This window comes from Talpa europaea (assembly GCF_964194135.1).
Source record: "Talpa europaea genome assembly, contig: HAP1_SCAFFOLD_93, whole genome shotgun sequence".
Lineage (NCBI taxonomy): Eukaryota > Metazoa > Chordata > Mammalia > Eulipotyphla > Talpidae > Talpa > Talpa europaea.
In genome coordinates this window covers 152669-171904 of record NW_028168025.1, presented here as the reverse complement: position 1 = coordinate 171904, position 19236 = coordinate 152669, and the positions used below count along the sequence as shown (strand labels likewise).

Sequence of the window (19236 nt, the reverse complement as noted above, 5' to 3'; positions counted from 1 at the left end):
GCAGTTCTGGCTCTCGCGGAGCCCGGCCCCTGCGCGGCTGCTGGCCGGGGTGCGGCGTGTGGGGGGGGGGTCTGCCGGAGCGGCAGGCCCCGCGAGTTGGAGGACACGGGCTGGGAAGCCGGACCTGCCACTGAGAGGCACGCTCGGCCCGGCTGCAGGAGGCTGGGGGCGACAGCTGGGGGTTTGCCGATGCCCCCGCGCCCGGGCCCCCCGAGACCCTGCCTGGGGTCAGCCTGCCTCCCTGCAGCCTTGCTTCCGGGAGGACCCCTCAGCCTGCGGGCAAGCTCTGTCGTGTGGAGTGGGGCAGGGGACGCCCGCATTCCCTCTGAGCAGTCCCTTCGCACCCCCGGGAGTGAGGCCCATGTTCTGTGTCCGGGCCCCAGGGGAAGCGATAGCCCAGGGGCAGTGTCCCCCCGCCCCCACCTTGTCAGCAACCCGGCAGTGCAGAGCACCTGATGGGCACGCTGCGGGGCCGGGATTCCAGGCCCTCTGCCCCTGGAGCCCGCACCCTCCCTTTGCCCCCAGCGGCTCCCGGCCTCCTCCTTGCTGGCTCAGGCTCCTCGTGTTCACACAAGGCTTGTGAGGGCCGTTGCCCCTGACGACAGGGGCATCTGGGATGGGGGTGTGGGAGCGGTGATGGTGACCCAGGCGCCGCCAGGCCTCGCAGCTTTAGGCCCCTCGCCGGCCTTCAGGCTGCGCTCGTTCAAGGGCAGTGTCAGAGCAGCTGCCACCTGCCATGTCAGCAGCCACTTTGCAGGACTGGCAGGCACCGGTGCTCAAGAGCTGCCCGGAGTGACCGGTCACTTCCGTGCTGTGTCATCTGTCCTGGCTGCAGGGGCCGGGGTCTCCCCTGTGCCCAGAGGGGAAGCTGCTGCTCGCGTGAAGTCCTGCCCCCCGCCCCTAGGCCGCTGGACCTGGGGGGAGGAGCGCACCCCCCACCCGTGCTAGCCCCCGGGCCAGCTGTGACTGTGAGTGGCTCCAGGTGCCCACCTGCGGGGGGCCGCCAGCCTCCCCCCACTGCACCGCCAGCCTAGGAGGGTGTGAGGGCGACCCCAGGGAGCATCGCAGGGTCCCCCGGGGCTGGGCCTCAGGCCCCAGCTGCCAGGTGTGAGGCCCTGGGAGACGGAGCCTGGCCCCCCGGTCAGGCTCTTGGCCGGGGTGCAGCCCAGCGCCCTGTCGCCTGCCTGCACAGGCCCTGCGGCCCGCCCAACCCTGCATCAGCTGACCAGGGGCCTGCAGGGGGGTGAGGGGCCACACGGGCGCCTGAGCCAGCTGACTCCATGCCACCCTCGGCCGGGCCCCACCTGATCACACTGGACGGCAGCCAGGGCCGCCCAGACCCCTCCAGAGCTTTACCCACCAGCCTTGGCTTCTGGACGGAGCCCAGGAGCCGGGTGTGTGGGCACCGGGCAGGCCCTGGACAGCCGCTGTGCGTGGGGCCTGAGCCCACGACCCTGGACACTGCCCCGCTGCAGGGTGAGCTAGACGGGGCCCGCAGCCAGAACGCCCCGCTGGCCACTACAGCTGGGTGCCGGTCGCGGGCTGGAGGTTGCCAGGGTCAGGCTGCGCGGGCCACGTGTTCTGGTCGGTTCCAGGGGCGGACCCGCGACTCAGGCCACGGGGACACGGGGTTAAGGCAGGAAAGTGCAGCCAGTCGCCCCCCCAGCCCCACCAGGGCGCCCCCGCACCAGGGAGCCCCACGCTCTGGGGAAACAGACCTGGGCCCCGCCCTCAAGGACGCGCTGTGCTGGCTGGGTGGGGACAGGCGGCTGTGCTGTCCTGAAAGCCCCGCTGGGACCCCAGGCCCTGCCCCAGCGCGGGGGCAGCAGGGGCCCAACGGGCAGGTGGGGAGGCCCGCCGGGGTGGCCACTTGGGGCAGGTGAGAGGGGCCAGTGGGCCCAGGGACTGGGCCGCGGACGGGCGAAGTTTCCTCATAAGAGGACTAGGCGGTTTGCAGAAGGCCCAGGGCTGAGGGCTGAGGGCGCGTCCAGGCAGAGTGGCGGGGCTGGGCGGGGGTAAGAACCCCAGGATGGGCGCCCCCCGCTGTGTAGCATCCAGCAGCCAATGGTGCCCTCTGCTGGCCATGCCGGGCAGCGCCCTTGGGCTGCCTCTCGCCCGGTGTGGGACACCCCCAGGCCTCGGCCTGGCACTGGTGGCCCTGGGTGGTGGCTGCCCCAGGACAGTCCCTGCACGGCCGGACATGACAGCCGAGAGCAGACCTGGGGTTCTGGCCTCGCACTCCAGTCTCACCCACGATTCCACGGCGGGCTCGGGAGCCCCAGGGGCCTGGCTGCCGCACAGCAGGCGATGGGACGATGGAGAGGAACCCCAGGGCTTCGGATATGAGGGGGTGCTGTCAGGCAGCGACCCCAATGCCCCCTAGGAGGGCACCCCAATAGCCCAGCCTGTCCACCTGGATGGGCCCCGGGAAGGTGAGCGAGAGCAGGGGCAGCCGGAGGGCAATGCCAGGACCGAATGGGTGGACAGTGAGGCCCACCCCAGCCCTGAGTCCCAAACCCCCAGGGCCACAGAGGTCTGACCCGGCTGGCCAGGGGCCCACAGGCTGAGGCCCTTCTGGCAGTGGCTGAGCGCCCTGGGCCCCTGCTTGGGCCTGGCAGTGGCACGTCGGGTGGGGCTGGGTGGCCTGGCCCTTTAAGAGGGTGGGGGTGGGGGGAGGGGAGCCCTGTTGCCTGGCAACCAGAGCCTGTGTACCTGTCCAGTCTCCAGGCCAGCGGGTGCCATGGCCTGCTGTGGGGACCCAGTGGCCGGAGCCGCCCAGCTTGTGGCGCCACGAGCCCCGCCCCACTCCCTGCCCGCGCCTGCCCCCTGCCCGGTGGGCACCATGGCGCAGTCAGACGTGCTCCTGACTAGGCCGCCCGCCCCACAGACGGTGCCGGCCTGTGAGCTGCCCCCCAAGCAGCACGAGGTGGCGTGCAACACGGGCGCCCACACGTCCGCGGGCCTGGCCACCGCCGGCTTCCGCACGGCCAAGTACCTGCTGGACGAGTGGTTCCAGGGCTGCTACGCCCGCTACCACCAGGCCTTCGCCGACCGCGACAGCTCGGAGCAGCTGCGCCACGAGAGTAGGCGCCTGGCAGAGGAGACGGGGGCGCGGGCGTGGCGCACGCAGGAGGACTCCACGCGGCAGGTGGGCGCGCGGCTGCAGGACACGCAGGCCTGGCAAGGCGAGCTGCAGCGCCAGGCGCAGGAGCTGCTGGCTGAGGCTGACCTGCTGCTGGCCCAGAGGCAGCGGCTGCAGCGCGCCCTGGACGCTGTGGCCATGCCCCTGTCCATCGCCACCGACAACCTGCAGAGCCGGGAGCGCCGCCAGCACCCCGACCTCGTGCGGGACTGCGTGGAGCTGGAGCTGCTGAAGGTGCTGGGCTCGGCCATGGCCCAACCCCCCCGCCCCGAGTCCGGCGCCCCTTCAGGATCCCGTGAGGGCTCACCCCAGGTGGGGCGGGCCACGCCGGGCTGTTCAGTTGGGACCTGTGCTGGAGGTCAGAGGTCACTGGGAAAGAGAAGGGCCCGGCTGTACCCCCAGCCCTGACACGGCTCCACGGGCCCCCCCAGGATGGAAGGGACCCAGGCGGAGGCTTGGGAGCTGTGGGACCAGGCACCCCTCTTGGGGAGGTTCCTGGGGCACTGGCCCTGCCGGGCAGCCCCCAGTCACCCCTGGTCATGCAAACCCAGCCTGGCCCTCATGCCCAGAGGCTGGCCCACCCCGGCACCCCAAGAAAGCAAAGTGGAAACTGGCATGCACCTGTGGGCTGTCGAGGGCTGAGGGGGTGCCCTGCTCCCCCAAATGTCCCCTGTGAACCCGGCAGCACCTGTCTGGGGAGGCCCTCACCTCCCAGCGCGGGGCCTTGCTGAGAGAAGGCTGCAGGCCATGGGGTTAGGGAACGCCAGAGACTAGCCTGCACCCCGAGCTTCCTGGGCCCTGCCTGCACCCTGGCCTGTGCTGCTCCGGGCCTGCCGCAGACAGCCACAGACGGCCCAGGCGGGGCTCGGCGCGCAGTGGCGGTGAAAATGAGATGGGGGGTAGTTTGTGACCGAGAGCAGATGTCAGGTATCCGGGAGACCCAGCACAGGGCCCAGGGCAGCTCTGGGAGGCCCTGGTTCTCAGGGGCTGGCTGTCCAGGGACCAGTGCAGGGGTGGGCTATTGGGACAGGCTCAGATGCCAGGGCAGAGGCCCCACCACCAGGGCAGTTGCCCAGCAGCTGCCCAGCAGCCCACGAGCCCTGCGAGTGTCCCGCCCCCACGGCACCCCAGAGAGAACATTCTAAAGCCCAGAACACACCAGGAGGGACCGGGCAAGCAGCCCGCGCAGCCAGGCCCCGGCCGCCCCGCCCCGCCCGCTGGCGCGCAGGTGTGGCTGAGGCCCCTCACCAGGGAAGGGTCTGTCTCCCCAGGAGGCGGAGCTCATCCGGAACATTCAGGAACTTCTGAAGAGGACCATCGCGCAGGCCACGGGCCAGATCCGGTGGGTGGCTGCCCCGGGAGAGGCGGGGGTCCCCGCACGGGCCGCGCCGGGACTCCCGGCTGGGCGGGAGAGGGGCTGCCGGCCCGCGCGGACCGGGCGCTGCCTCGCAGGCTGAACCGCGAGCACAAGGAGACGTGCGAGGCCAGCTGGTCGGACAAGGTGGAGGCCTACAACATCGACGAGGCCTGCGCGCGCCTGCGCGACCAGAGCCCCGCGGCGCAGTTCCACCCGCACTCGGCGGCGCTGGAGGAGAGGTGGGCGCTCCCGCCGGCCGTCCTGGGGCGCGCGGCCCTCGCAGGGCGCGGGCCAGGGGCCGCCGCCCTCGGGGCCGGCCTGGGGCGGGCTGGGGGCCCGGCGGGCACCGACCGTGGGGGCCCCTGCCCGCAGCGCGTCCACGCCCGAGACGTGGGCCCAGTTCACCCGGGACATTCTGTGCCGCGGGGAGCGCGAGCGCCTGGCCTCGGCCAACCTGCGGGCGCTCATCGACTGCATCCTGCGGGACACGGCGGAGGACCTGCGGCTGCAGAACGACAGCGTGAACCTGGCCTTCGGGCGCCGCTGCCAAGAGCTGGAGGACGCGCAGCACCAGCTGGAGCACCACCTGCGCAAGGTGGGGCGCGCGGCCGGCGGGCCCCGCCCCCAGGAACAGGCCCCGCCCTCTCGGCGGCAGGCCCCGCCCACCACCTCGGGCCCCGCCTTCCATGCAGCCCCGCCCCGGGAACCAGGCCACGCCCTCTCGGCGACAGCCCCCACCACACCAGCCCGCGGCGGCAGGCCCCGCCCTCCTGGCGGCAGGCCCCGCCTTCCACACAGCCCCGCCCCCAGAAACCAGGCCACTCCCACCGGCGGCAGGCCCCGCCCTCCAGGCGGCAGGCCCCGCCTCCCCGGCGGCCCCGCCCCCGCGCCCGGGCCGCCCCGCGCCTTCCTGCGCCCCGCCAGGCCCGCGGCCCGGGACCCCGGGCGGGGCGCCCTCTCCGCCCGCGCTGGCTGGGCGCCGGCAGCCGGTGGGCTCGGGGTGGGCGGCGGCTCTGCCAGCGCGCGGCCGCCCCGAGCCGGGGCCGGGGGGCGCAGGAGGGGCGCGGGCCGGGCGGGTGGACCCCAGGGCCGCCCGGGCTGGCGCGCTCGGGCCCCGGCGCCTCCGGCGTGGCCCGCACGGGGCCGGGTGGCCGGACGCCGGGTTCGCTGTCCCCCGCCCCGGGGGTCCCTGCGGGGCCGCGGCGCGCGCTCCTGGCTTCCGCGCCCCAGCCGGCCGCCCCCGGCTGCCGCCCGCAGACGCTGCGCGAGATCGCGGACCAGGAGCGCGGCGTGGCGGCGCTGCGGCGGGCGGTGCGCGCCCAGGAGGCGCCGCTGAAGGTGGCGCAGACCCGCCTGCACCGGCGCGCCTTCCGGCCCGGCGTGGAGCTGTGCCGCGACGCCGCCCAGCTCAGGTGCGGCCCCCGCGGCGCGCCCGGCCCCGCCGCCCAGCTCGCCAGGGCGACACCCCTGCGGGCGCCGAGGGTCCGCCCGGCGCGGAGACGCGGCGGGGCGCGGGGAGGGGCGGGCGGCGGGCGGCGGGGGGCGCCCGAGTTGGGGGGCAGCTCCGCGCGCGGCGGTGGACGCGGCTCCGGGGGGCCCGGCCGCGCCGGGGGCCCTGCCCCGCCCTGGCCCGCTCCCCGCCGCGCCCGGCCAGTCTCGCGGGGCGCCCGGGGCCCCGGCACCTCACGCCGGCCCGCGCCCCCAGGCTGACCTGCGAGGTGCAGGAGCTGCACGCGGCCCTGGCGGCCCTGAAGGCGACGCTGCTGGAGGCCGAGCAGGCGCTGCGGAACCTGGAGGACACGCGCGGGAGCCTGGAGCGCGACATCGCCGTCAAGGCCAACAGCCTCTTCATCGACCGGCAGAAGTGCCTGGCGCGCCGCGCGCGCTACCCGTCGGCGCTGCAGCTGGCGGGCTACCCCTGAGCCGCCCCGCCCCCTCGCGCCCCCAAATAAAGAGTGCGAGCTTCTGTCGGCCGCTTCCTGCCGGGCTGGGCCCCCTGGCCGGGCCGTGGAGGCGCAGGGGCCCCTGAGCCGCGAGGGACAGCGGCGCGGGCTGGGGGCGGGGGCGCGGGCCGCCCGCCCCGGCCTCCAGCTCAGCGCCAGGGCCCTGCAGGGCGCCCGGGCACCCTCGCCCCGCCAGGTCACGCGGCAGGTTCCCTGCCCCCTGTGGGCACCCCGGGAGGGGGCGGGGGGGGCGGGGGCAGCCCCGCATGGCAGGACCTGGTGCCAGACCCCAGCCGGCCAGAGCTGCCCGGAGCCCGGCCCGGGGCCCCTCCCGGCGCGCCCTGAGTCACCCCCTGCAGGGCCTCCCCAGGGCAGCCTGCGGGCGCTCCTGGGCCGCACCCCATGCCTGCTCTGGGCTCCGCTACACCCCAGGCCCTCCAGGGCTCACAGCCAAGGCCCATCTCCCTTGGGGTCAGCTCTGTGTGCTGGGCGGCAGCCGGCTGGGCAGGGGGGGTGCGGGGTGCAGACGGGCCCGCAGCTCAGGCCAGGGGCCGCGGGCCTGGGCACCCTTCCCCTGGGGGTTCCAACGGCCACCCCAGTGTGGGGGAGAAGGGCCTGGCCACCCCGCAGGACGAGGAGGCCCCGGGGCAGGGCAGGGGAACCCAGCCGTGCCCAGCAGGCTGGGGAGCAGAGCGCCTGGTGGGTGATTCAGGGTGGGGTGGGTCTTCAGCAGGCCTTTGTGGGACCCCACCCCAGAGGGCTGGGTCTGCACCCCCCTTTCCTCTGTTCTTTATCTCCAGCCCCCACCAGCTGCAACCCCACCTCCTCAGCTCTCCCCTATGTTGCTACACCCCAAGCAGGCAGCAGGCTCAGCTTCCATTGAGGGGGCAGTGCCCAGTCCCCCCCACCAGCGCCAGGCAGCCAGCACAGGGTGGGCAGGAGAACCGGGCCGCGAGGCAGGAGCGCGAGGGCCTGGGTGGGCCTGGGTGGGCAGCGCGGCCGGAGCCGCCTCTGGGGCCTGAGAGGCGTGTGGTCTTGGCCAGCAGGGCAGCCACGGGCCAGGGTTCTGCGATGTGAAGGGCTCTTCCCGGGGTCAGGCAGGGACGTGGACAGCAGCAGGCCGGGCGCAGGCCCCTCTAGGCCCGGCGGTGGGCGCCTGGGCTGGGCAGGCTGCACTGGGAGGAGTCTGCTCGCCCCCTGCAAACCCAGCTCCGGCCACACAACTGACCAGGGTGCCCGGACCCCACTTCCCAGGAATGAGGGCACTGGTGGCCCAGGCCCCCCTCGGGGGTGGATCCCTGGAGACACCCACTTCTGTTGCCTCCCCCCCACAAGGGCTCCAGGGGTCTCATGGGGTCTGACATGGCCGGGGGCTAGGTCTGGATATCCTGAGCCTGGGGTGGGGAGCCTGGGGTGTTCTCACCTGCCAGGAGCCTCAGTCCACAGACCCCTGTGCAAGAGGAAGGTCCTTGCCTGCGTCCCAGTCCCCAAGGGCTTCCTGGAGGAGGGGGCAGACCTTCGCTTAGCGGGGCCAGGACAGAGTGACACCTGGACCACACACCTGCCCCAGCCAGAGACAGTCCTCAGGGACAAAGCGTTGGAGCCCAGGACAGGCGGGGCCCGCCTGCAGCAGCCGGGGGGGCGGGGGCCGCCAGGGCAACCCAGCAGTGGCCAGCGCAGGGTGGCTGGGCAGTAGGCAGGGAGGGGCGGGAGGAAGGAGGCCCAGGCTGGTGGGTGAGACCCCCATGGGGTCTACCTGGCCACATGGCAACGCCTCCTCAGCCCCTCCCTGTCCTGGGAGCGCAGGTCGGGCCCCAGGCAGAGACCCTGGGGGGCGCCTCCCTGGAAGAGCCCTCTGCTGGTCTTGGGGGCCCCCTCGAGCCCCCTCTCCCCACGGCTCCCCGTGTCTGCCTGGGGGCCGAGGCCCAGGACCTGCCCAGCCCACGGAGGCCACAGGGGGCAGGTACCGGGTCGGGGAGCAGCCGGGGCCCAGCATGCCGGTCAGAGGGGAGCTGGCCTCGAGGACGCAGCTGCAGGGGAAAGACAAAGGAACCCCGAGACCGGCGCACCCAGCCCAGAGGAGACCCTGGCGGGGCGCAGGGCTGGGGCCTGGCCGGGGCCTCGAGGGGCGCCTGTGGCTGCTGGGACAGGAGGGGTCTGGCCGCAGGGTGGGGTCTCTCGCGCCCTTCACCCGGCCTGGGACACGCCGGGCAAGCAACTGCCGCATACGGGCGCCGGCTGGTGGGCACGCGCGGGGCTCTGCATCCTCGGGGGTCTGGAGGTTCACCGGGGAAGCTGCAGACCCAGAGGCCGCTGCTCTCCTCCTCGCGGGGGGGCTGGACCCCACTGAGGAGGGAATGGGGCAGAGTCACGGCCGCGGGGCGGGGGGACAGGGGAAGGCAGGGGAGGGGGCTTGCCGCGGCGGCCCTGGGTCCAGGATGAGCAGGCGGGGGTCCGGGATGAGCAGGCGGGGGTCCGGGATGAGCAGGCCGGGGTCCGCACCCTCGGGGCAGGCCGGTGGGCACAGGCACCATCCGCAGAGCTGTGAGAGCTCAGAGGCGGCCTCCCCTGACCTCTGGAGCCCCCCATGGGCACGAGGAGGGGGTGCCCTGGGCGGTTTATGGGTTCAGCAGAGCACAGAAAGCCCATTGGTGCATCCAGGCGGCACCCCAGTGGTGCGACCCCCGCCCGTTCAGAGCGGCCAGCTGTGGGCCGTGTGGTCGCCTCCCACGGCTGAGCCCGCAAGTCCTAAGGGGGCCGCCGCGCCCGGACACTCTGGTCACCAGGGGAGACCCGGCCCGCGCACGCCCCTTCTCGCCGGGCGCTTGTCCCTGGGCCCTGCCTGCGCGTGGAGCCCCCGGACAGCGCGGCTGTGGGCGAGTGCGCCCCACAGTGGCGCTGCTGGGCCCCGGTGTGGGGGTGGTGGGGGTTCGCCCGGGGCCCCTCGGGTCCGCGGGCTGGGGAACCGGCCAACCGCTGAGGGACCCAGGAGGACGGGTGGGGGCGGCAGGGCGCAGAGGCAGCTGGGTGTCCTGGGGGCGCCCGGGGGGGGGTCCGGGGGGGGGGTCGGCCCAGCAGGGCAGCGTGTTGGGCCAGCCCGAGGGCCCTGACCGTGGCGCAGGGAGCCCGCGCTCGGGAAGGGGAGAAGGCCCGGAGGCCAGGCGAGGCTGGTGGCCGGGCAGCCGCCAGGCACAGCCCCGAAATGGCCCAGAGCGGCCCGTTGTTTTCCTCAGTGTGAAGCACGCGGGCACAGCGCTGCTGCTGACGGCCGAGGCTCCGGTGTTCATTCAACAAACACGCCTCAGGACTGCCCCGGGGGCCCCGGCCGGCGTGCAGGGTCGGGACAGCGCCTGCCTGCACACGCCGGGGGGCTGCGGGAGGGTCAGACCCGGGCGCCACACTCCGCCCCACCGGCCTGAGCTCCGGGGCCCCGGCAAGCGGCCCTCACAGCTGTCCCCCTGCCCCCCGCCCCCCGCCCCCGAGCAAGTCTCTGCTTGGCTAGACCCCCGGCCCGGCCGCTGTCCTGGCTGCCCAGGCCTCTCCCAGCGGAGGCCGCCCCCCCGCCCCGGCCGGCTTTCCGGTCAGGTTACCCGGGAGCCGCGCCAGTAAAACCCACTGATGCGGAGAAAGGGCCCAGAAGGCAGGCCTGCGGGTGTTTGCTCTGTGCCCGCGCCGTCTGGGGGCTGCCCGCCCGCCTGGGCGGCTCCTAGGACATCCTGCTCCCGCCCTCCCGGGGGGCCCAGGCCAGCCGAGTCTGACCCGGCGCCCACCCGGCCAGGGCACGGCGGCCGGGGTGTCCGTCCCCCCAGCGCCCGCACACCGCCGGGCGTGGCGCCACCTGCTCCCAGGCCCAGGCCGGCGCTCCTGCCCCGGGCAGCTCTGCACACCCCGCGTCCGTCTCCTCCCCTCCCGATCCCCGCTCTTCCCCCCCGGGCCGGGATGGAGCCCCCCAACCCCCACGGGGGTGCCTGAGGCCTGAGTCTGGCCCCTTCTGCCCCCAAGGTGAGAGGACGCACACCCCGATCTCTGCTGACTCCGCGCCCTCACGCGGGCTGCTCCCTCTGCCTCCGGGGCCCTTCCCGCTCACCCTCGGAGCCCCCGGCCGCCGTGCAGCCGCGCGATGGGTGCCTGCGTGGGGCGCGCCCGAGATGGCCACCAAGGCCGGGCAGGAGCGCCCTCTGCTCGCGCTGCCCCCAGGTCAGCGTGGGGTCCCGGGGTCAGGTTCCTTGTGGGGAGGGGCGCGCCAGGGTGAGGCCAGGGGCAGAGGTGGGGGCTGGAGGCGGGTGGCTAGAGGGTGGGCCTGCGGGGTCTGCGGGTGCTCAGGGGCCGGGGGGGTGACCCTCGCGTCTCCACCGGAGGCCTTTCTATGCGGTGCCGGCCCCCCGCTGGGAAGTGGGGCAGTGGGTGGCTGGGGCCGGCCTGGGCCCGCGCTGGCTGACCTGCTTCTGCAGCCCCTGGGCGGCCGGCCCCGCCCCGAGCCAGGGGGTCTGCGGGCGCCCTCAGCACCCTGGGGAGGGGGTGGGGCTGCCGTCCCTGCCCGCCGCTCCCCCAAGCTCCGGGGCCTTGGGACCCCGGCCCGGAGGGAGAGGCTCCCAGAAGGCCGAGTGCCCGTCCAAGCCCGCGGCCGCCCCCGGCAAAGCTGGACCCCTCCTGGACAGGCCCCGGGTGCTAGTGAGCAGCCCGGACCACCATCATGCCGCCTCTGAAAGCTCTGGAAGCTTCTGGAAGGACTAGGAAGACCGCGAGCCCCACTAAGGCACGCCCAGGACGGCCGACGTGTGTCCCCCGTAAAGATGACCGGTCTGCTCCGCACCTGGGCCTGCGCGCGCGCCCGCTCCACGCCCCACGCCCCACGCCCCACGCAGGCAGGCGCGCTCCAGGCTGGCGCCCGGGCCCCACCCACGCGCGGGGCGCGGCTGGCTACACCCGCCTGGGCGCGGTGGCGTCCGGCCCGGCCGGAGATTGCTCGGGAGATTTCCGCCATCTGCTCCCCTACCCTGGGGTGGCGCCCGGGCCGCGTCGGGGCAGGCTGGGCCCCCCCCCCCCCTCCCCCCCCCCCCCCCCCCGTCTGCTATGGCGCGAGGCGGGCGTGTGTCCTCGGGTTTATTCAGGAGCCGCTGCAGCCGGGCGCCCGGCGGGTGGGGCCTCACCCCCGCGGAGCCCCCCCCCTCGCCCCCGCGTGGCGCAGGACACGCGCTGCGGAGCCACATCCGTCTGGCAGGGGCGGCAGGCGGGGCTCCCTGGGCCTGGCCTTGGCGCTGCGCTCCCGCCCGCACTGCGCCGGCCTGGCCTTGGGGATCCCCCACTGCTGTCTGGACAAGGAGCACCTCCACCCCCCACTGGAGGCCCTGCCCAAAGCAGGGGGGATGCTGTGGGGCCCCACATCCCCCTCGCCCCTGGACACTCATGCCCCCAAAGGACCCAGGGCCCGGGGCCCACTCTCCACCCCCAGCTCCCCCTCTGCACCCCTCCTCCCGGCCACCCTCCCTGCTTGCCCCCATACGGGCTCCCTCACGGCCCCCCCAGTGTGGGAGGTTGCCCAGAAGGGGGCCCTGGGGCAGGGGACCGACAGGGAAGCCTCCTCCTCAGGCTTCTGTCCACTCTGGCCCTGGTGGCTGCCTCCAAGGCCAGCGCCATTCCCTCCTGCCTCCCGGGTCGGCCGGGTCCAGCACACTGGGTCTCGTCCCCAGAGGCACCTGAGCCCGGGCGCCGACCAGGTGAAGGGAGGGTGGGGGCCAGGTGAGTGGCCACAGCCCACACCGAGGTCAGGCCCCTGGGAGGCCGGCAGGCCAGGGTCAGACGCCCCCTCCCGGACCCAGCCTGCGGGACGGGGCGGCTCCGCGCTCCCGGCGGCCTCACAGCCGGCTGGTCTGCATCAGCCCGTTGCATTCCTGCAGCCGGCCGCTCTTGTCCGGCCGCGGCTCCGTGGTGTCCGCGTCCTCTGCGGCACCCAAGCCCTGGCGCAGGCACAGAGCATTCCGGAAGCTCTGGCGGAAGTTGTCGGAGAGGAAGCCATAGAGCACAGGGTTGGCGCAGCTGTTGGCGTAGGACAGGACGACCACGAGGAAGTAGGCGCCGGTGGCCAGCGGCTCCTCGGGCAGCACGACGGCCAGGTTGACGATGTTGACGGTGAAGAAGGGCAGCCAGCAGCCCACAAACACCAGCACCAGCACCAGCACCATGCGCGTGGCCTTGCGCTCCGAGCGCCGCCGGGGGGCCCCCACGCGCGCGCCCGAGGCCCTCACCTTGGCCAGCAGCAGCAGGTAGCACAGGCAGATGACCAGCAGCGGCCCGAAGAAGCCCAGCACGGCCGTGTAGATGATGAAGACTGCTCCCCACAGCCCCACGGGCTCGGGCCAGCACAGGTTGCAGGTGCCCCAGCCCTCCTGCACGTCGGCGAAGACCGCCAGCGGCAGCGACATCAGCAGCGAGAAGGCCCAGATGGCGGAGCTGGTCAGCTTGGCCACACGCGGGCGGCGCCAGCGGGCAGAGCGAATGGGGTGCACCACGGCCAGGTAGCGGTCCACGCTCATGACCGTCAGGCAGAAGATGCTGGTGAACTGGTTGATGCCGTCCAGCGTGGTGACCAGGCGGCACAAGACGGAGCCGAAGGGCCAGTAGGAGACGGCGTACTGCGTGGCCAGGAAGGGCAGGCCCAGCATGAACAGCACGTCGGCCACGGCCAGGTTGAGGATGTAGATGTTGGTGACTGTCTTGGCCTTCGCGTGGCGCAGCAGCACGTAGATGACCAGAGCGTTGCCGCCCAGCCCCAGCGCGCACACCAGCAGGTACAGCGCCACGACCCCCGCGCCCCCGCGCGCCGGCAGCGCCCCGCCCAGCGTGCCGTTGTCACCGCTCCAGGAGGCGTTGCCGCCCGCCGCGGCCGAGGCCCGGGACAGAGGCTCCATGGCCGGCCGGCTCTGCAGGCGAGAGACCGGGTTAGTGCAAGGCCCTGCCCGCCCCGCCCCGCCCAGGCAGGCTGGCCCGCGGGTAAACACGGTTATTCAGGTCCACGCTGCGCGCATCAAGCAAATGGCCCGGAAAACCAGCGGAGGAGGAGGGGCGAGCCTGCGCCCCCCAGTCCCGGCAGCTCCCCCGACCGCACAGCTCGCGGGCCTCGTGGCCCGGGCAGCCCCTCCCAGGTAAGGGCGGGACAGTGGGGGCGCCGGTCCCGCAGGCTGGGTGACAGCGACAGCGACACCAACACGTCACCCTAGGGCCCCTGCGGCTGCCTGCGCGCCCCACCAGCCCCTGGGGTGAGCTCCCGCTGCAGGCGGCACTTAGGGGGGCGGCGTCCCCCATCACAACAGCCGCGCCCCACCGTCCCCTGGGCAGGGGCACCTGAGCGGGAGCAAACACACAAAGCAGAAGAGTGGCAGGGCGCACCTGCAGGAGGGGGGCGCGGGCCTGGAGGAGGGGGGCGCGGGCCTGGAGGAGGGGGCGGAGGGGGGCGCGGGCCTGGAGGAGGGGGGCGCGGGCCTGGAGGAGGGGGGCGCGGGCCTGCAGGAGGGGGGCGCGGGCCTGGAGGAGGGGGGCGCGGGCCTGCAGGAGGGGGCGCGGGCCTGGAGGAGGGGGCGGAGGGGGGCGCGGGCCTGGAGGAGGGGGGCGCGGGCCTGGAGGAGGGGGGCGCGGGCCTGGAGGAGGGGGGCGCGGGCCTGCAGGAGGGGGCGCGGGCCTGGAGGAGGGGGCGGAGGGGGGCACGGGCCTGGAGGAGGGGGGCGCGGGCCTGGAGGAGGGGGGCGCGGGCCTGGAGGAGGGGGGCGCGGGCCTGGAGGAGGGGGGCGCGGGCCTGCAGGAGGGGGCGCGGGCCTGGAGGAGGGGGGCGCGGGCCTGGAGGAGGGGGGCGCGGGCCTGCAGGAGGGGGGCGCGGGCCTGGAGGAGGGGGGCGCGGGCCTGCAGGAGGGGGCGCGGGCCTGCAGGAGGGGGGCGCGGGCCTGGAGGAGGGGGCGCGGGCCTGCAGGAGGGGGCGCGGGCCTGGAGGAGGGGGGCGCGGGCCTGCAGGAGGGGGCGCGGGCCTGGAGGAGGGGGGCGCGGGCCTGGAGGAGGGGGGCGCGGGCCTGCAGGAGGGGGGCGCGGGCCTGCAGGAGGGGGTGCGGGGTCCGCAGAGCCTCGGGCGTCCCGGCGGGGCGGGGCCCGCGGGCGGACAGGCGGCCTCCTCGGGGCGCCCTTCTGGGGGGCCGCGCCCGCGGCCAGGGCTCCAGGGCACGCGCCCCGGGGGGCAGGGCCGCGCTCTCAGGACCGCCTGGGCGGGCAGCTCCGGGCAGCGCCCGGGGGGCGGCGGCCTCGCCAGCCTCGCGCAGCCGCCCGGCTCCCCGCCCGCCCTTGGCCCCCGCCCGGCGCGCCCGGCGCCCTCCCCCGCGCGGCACTCACCGCGGCGCCCTCCGCTCGGCTGGGCCGGGGCCGGCGCCGTGGGCGGGCGGGCGGGGCGCGCCGGGGCGGGGCGGGGCGGCGAGCGTCGGGGGGCCGGGCTCCCCGCGGACCCCACCCCTGCCGCCCGGCGGGGGTGACGCCGAGCCGGGCTCCTCGCCCCCGCCCCCCGCCCCTCTCCGCCCCTCTCCCTTGGGCCGGGCGGGGGGGGGGGGGCCGCGCCCTCTCTTTCCGGGGCTCCCTTGCTTCACCCCCGGGAAGCCGAGGGGACCGTGGGCCGCGGCCGCCAGGGGAGGGAACGTGGCGCCAGCCCGGCTTTTTGGGGAGATTCTGGGAGGACAGAGCTCCCCGTCCCCCTCCTCCCGTTTCCGGGGTTCCCTCCAGAATTACACCCCCAGACCCAGGCCCCCCTCTGGGGCAGCCAGGCGGGCGCGGAGAGCCGGCCCGTGCGCCCCGCAGCGGCCGCTGTGACATTTCGGGCGCCTCGCAGCCGGCGCGCCCCCAGCCTGGCCCCCGACCCCGTGGGGTGCGCCCACCCTCTCCCAGGCCTGGGGCGCTGGGAAGGGGCCAGTCGGAGAGCGTGGAGCTGCCCCCTCCCCCAGCCCTGCCCTTGGCTCTGCCTGGCCTATGGGGCTCTGGGGGCGCAGCCTGGGAGGGGGCACAGCCTGGGCGGGGGCGCGGGGGCCCAGGGCTCCCCCAGGCCAGCGGGGGGCTGACAATGGCAGAGCGATGGGGGCCGGGGGGCGCACGAGGCCACTTCACAGCAGTCACCACCCCGCTGGGGCCAGCAGGTCCCCACTCCGCCTGGGGGCACGTGGTGGGAGGCGCCTCGCCCCCTGGGGCCTGCGGGGTGCGGCCTGAGCCCTGAGGGTGCTGCAAAGGACTGGGGGACGCTAGATGAGGGACCCTGCTCCTCGCCCAAGGGCCAGGCCAGTCCTTCGGCAAGTCCTGGTGGCCAAGACCTGCTTCCACTCGCCCGGCTTAGGCAGAGGAAGCCTTTCCGGGCCCCCCTTCTGGCCACCAGGTGCTGGGGGCTGGTTCTGGGGACACCTGGGCTCCCAAGGCCTCCTGTCCCGCCCCCACCTCCTGTCCACGCCCTGGCTAGGCTGTGCTGGCCCTCGTCCGCCCCTCCCTTCAACTGAGCCCAGGCCCGTGGAGTCCGGGCTCCCGTGGGCGGGCGGGCAGGCGGGCGCCGTCCAGCACAGCCCAGCAGCAGGCTGGGGCAACGCCAGATGCGGGGAGGGGGGGGGCTCAGGGAAGGGAGCGGGGCGGCCGCTGGGGCCCTGCAGGAGTGCCCGCCTCTTTGTCCCCAGCTGCGCGCCTAGGGGTCACCTGAGGTGAAGCCCGCCCAGGGACACTGCAGAGGACATGGCCGGTGCTGGGGAGGACAGCGGGATTAGCCACAGCTGGGAGCCATGGCAACGGGACAGTGTCCGGGTGGAGCCGCAGGATGCTCCTGCACCCCCGTGGGGACCCCACCCTCAGCTGGGACCTCCAACCTCGAGGGCGACACCAGTGGCTGCTGGCGCCCCCTCCCCTGTGGGCCATGTTCCGAGCCCCTGTGACCCCTCTGGGTGCGGGAGCGAGGCCATGTGGGGGCTGGGGAGGCCCTGGCCAGGGCAGTGGCTGCGGGCACAGAGTGTCCTCCAGCAGCCGCCTGCCACTCTCCTCAGATGGGCACACAGCCTCCCTCCGGCCGGTGACTGTGTGCACCCCAGCCGGTGCACCCCAACTCCTGTTCTACCAATGCGCCGTCAGCACGGATGCCTCTTCCTCCAGGAAGCCCCCCAGCTGTCTCGGCGCCGGCTGGCTCACAGGCCACACCCACGGCCGTCTGTCCGCGGTGCTTGGCCCCGGCCGTGTGACAGTGACTTTGCCTCACGCCCCGCACCCCCCCCCCCAGTGCTCCCCGTGAGGACCCGCGCCTGCCCAGGGCTCCAGCCACCTCCTTGGAGCAGGGACGATGGTCAGGTCCTGCGTCCGTCCCAGCCGGCTCAGACTGGTGGGCGCAGGGCGAGCAGCAGGGGCGTGGCTGAGTGGGGCCTGCCCAGAGGAGGGGCCACTCCCTGGGGGCCTCAGTGCCCCGGGCAGCTGGGCCTTCTGCCTCGGCCAGAGCGCGGGGCCTCACAGGGCCATGTGCCCAGAGCCCCGGACCTGGGCCGGTGACCTTGACCGGCGGTGGATGTGCAGGCCAGGCCGGCCATGTGTCCTCTGCAGCCGAGCCCAGCGGGGACGGGCTGGGGACCAGCCCAGCCCTCCCTCCCGAGACCCGGGCTTAGGACGGGGCGCCCGCGTCTCGAGGCAGAACTGTCCCTGTCCTTGTGGCCTTTCCTCAAGTCACCAGTCCCCCTGGAGGCTCCTGGGGGCTCGGCCTTGCCTGAGGTCCGGGCTGACGCCTCCCCCATCCCGAGCACCAGGTTGACACGGCGACGGCGGCCTGCAGAGGCCGGGCAGGCACCAGCCAGGGACAGCCGGGCTCCCCAGCCGCAGGGGACAGCGGGCGGCAGCCCGAGAGCGCCCGAGGCCCAGCCCCAGCGGCGGCAGGCTCTGCCCTCCCGGCTGCTGTTCAGCCTCGTCCAGCCGCAGCATGTCCACACCCTGGCTCCCCAGCACGGCGTGGGGTGCGCGCACGTCTCCCTCCCCGCCCGGCCCCACCTGGGCACGAGGGGGACAGCAGGAGAGCAGTGGGGTGCTCGGCATCCCCGGCCCCTCCCTGCGCGTGCTGGCTGCTGCGGCTGCTACCCCGGGCGCCTGTTCGCTTGCGTCCTCCGAGCCCCTGACCACCCGTCCCCAGGCAGAGCTGGCCTTGGCACTGAGCACCCCCTTCTCCTTCCACCGCGTGCGGGTCTGTGCCCTGGCAGGGCTATGGGGGGCACCGCAGCTGAGGGGCTGGGCGGGGGACAGCCCTGGCCTGGAGCCGCTCCACAGGCCCCCCTTTCAGAGCCCACTGCCGGCCATCTGCCGCCACCTGCTGGGCACCGTGGCCCGCCGCGCCGAGGGACAGCCGAGGGGCGAGGAGCCTCCCTCCGCCCCCGCAGGGCCCGCCCCGCCGCCCCACGCCTGGCTGCCGGGGCTCCAGCTCCGGGCTCAGCTCATCAACCCCTCTGAGCCTCAGGTCCTCCCCGTCTACTTCGGGGGACAGTTACTGCCCAACCCGCCGGAAGTGTCCGGGAGAGCCCTGGCTTGGGGCTGCCCGCTGCAGCCTTGGGCCCTGGGCGCTGGCGTGGACAGCCCGAGAGGGGCACGTCGCTCCCTGCCCAGGCTCGGGCCTGCCGGGAAGCCCGCCCGTCCCCGGCAGGGGACCCCCAGTGCCCCTGCGCGGGCGGCCCCCTGCGGCCGAGGTCCCCGAGACCAGCATGTCCACACCCCTGAAGCCTCCGTCCCCCGAGCCCCCAAGCCGCGGCCCCCCGGCCCTCGCCGCTGGCCCAGCCCGCACCCCGCCGCGCCGCCAGGGGGCGCCAGCAGCCCGCGCGCTCCCCCCAGAGCCAGGCGCCCGCGGGGGAGGGGGGCCCCAGGTCCCCCCAGAGCGGGCTTCCCCCAGCGGGCCGCAGGGCTGGACGGGCGGGGGTCTCCGCCCCGCCGGGGCGGTGCTAGGGGCCCTCCAGCCTGGCCCCCCAGCCTGTGCTGGCCGAGCCATCCGGGCGAGCGGCCAGCCTGGCCCCCCTCCCGGCAGCTGGTGGCCCCTCGCGGCCAGCGGCCCGCTCGGCGGGGCGGCCACACCTGCCGCGGCAGCTGGCGCCAAATCCCCGAGCCCGGCGGACGGTCACAGCCGCCTTGGCCGCGCCGGGCGTCCTTGGCAGGATGGCCAGCCTGTCCTTCGCTGAACCGTCCCTCGGGGACCGCGGCCAGGTGGGCAGGCGGACAGCGCCCCGGGGCCCCCAGATGCCGGGTCGGGGGGCACAGCCTGTCGCCCCCTCAGCAGCCCCAAGACACCCACGCGGTCAGCGCCGGCCCGTGGGTGGGCAGGGGGCCTCTGCTGCCGCCAGCCCCCCAGGCCTGAGCCCCTGGGGCGGCGCCCCCCAGCTTGCCTGGGCCCCGCTCGGCTGGGACGCTGGTCAGTGGGCGGCAGCCTTTGGGGGGGCGATTTCTGGGTGCTGCTGGCAGAAGGGGAGGGGTTTCCTGAAGTGGGCTGCGACCCCCACCGCCCCTGAGCGGAGCCTGGCCCAGACCAGGGGGTGGGGCATCGTCCAGGGGCAGATTCCGAGGCTGCCCTGGGCCCAGGCTGGACCTGACGGGGGACACCCGCACCTCTGCGCCCCTCCCCCGCCTCCGATGCCCCCAGGCCTCTCCGCCGCTGTGACGGGTCGGATGGGGCAGCCTGGCGCTGGGCCCCCCCGGCCTGTGCGCTCCAGCCAGCTGTTGCTGAGGAGGCCGTGTCTGTCCGGGGACCAACAGCTGCAGGCCCGGAAGCCCCCGCCCCAGAGCAG

At 75.2% G+C, this 19236-nt stretch overlaps 2 protein-coding genes across 2 annotated transcripts; one reads left to right on the top strand and one right to left on the bottom strand.

The window, feature by feature from the left end:
• Positions 1 to 2842: 2842 nt before the first annotated feature.
• TEKT4 (tektin 4) lies at positions 2843 to 6443 on the top strand (the record flags this gene model as incomplete). The annotated part of the gene is made up of 6 exons (XM_084259776.1): positions 2843 to 3376; positions 4414 to 4484; positions 4595 to 4738; positions 4872 to 5094; positions 5757 to 5911; positions 6205 to 6443. 6 exons carry the CDS (start codon positions 2843 to 2845, stop codon positions 6419 to 6421), a joined length of 1344 nt encoding a protein of 447 aa, XP_084115902.1. The 3' UTR covers positions 6422 to 6443.
• Positions 6444 to 12293: 5850 nt separating this feature from the next.
• On the bottom strand, positions 12294 to 13350 carry SSTR5 (somatostatin receptor 5; the record flags this gene model as incomplete). Its single annotated transcript, XM_084259764.1, has 1 exon — positions 12294 to 13350. One exon carries the CDS (start codon positions 13348 to 13350, stop codon positions 12298 to 12300), a length of 1053 nt encoding a protein of 350 aa, XP_084115890.1. The 3' UTR covers positions 12294 to 12297.
• Between the last annotated feature and the right edge of the window lie 5886 nt (positions 13351 to 19236).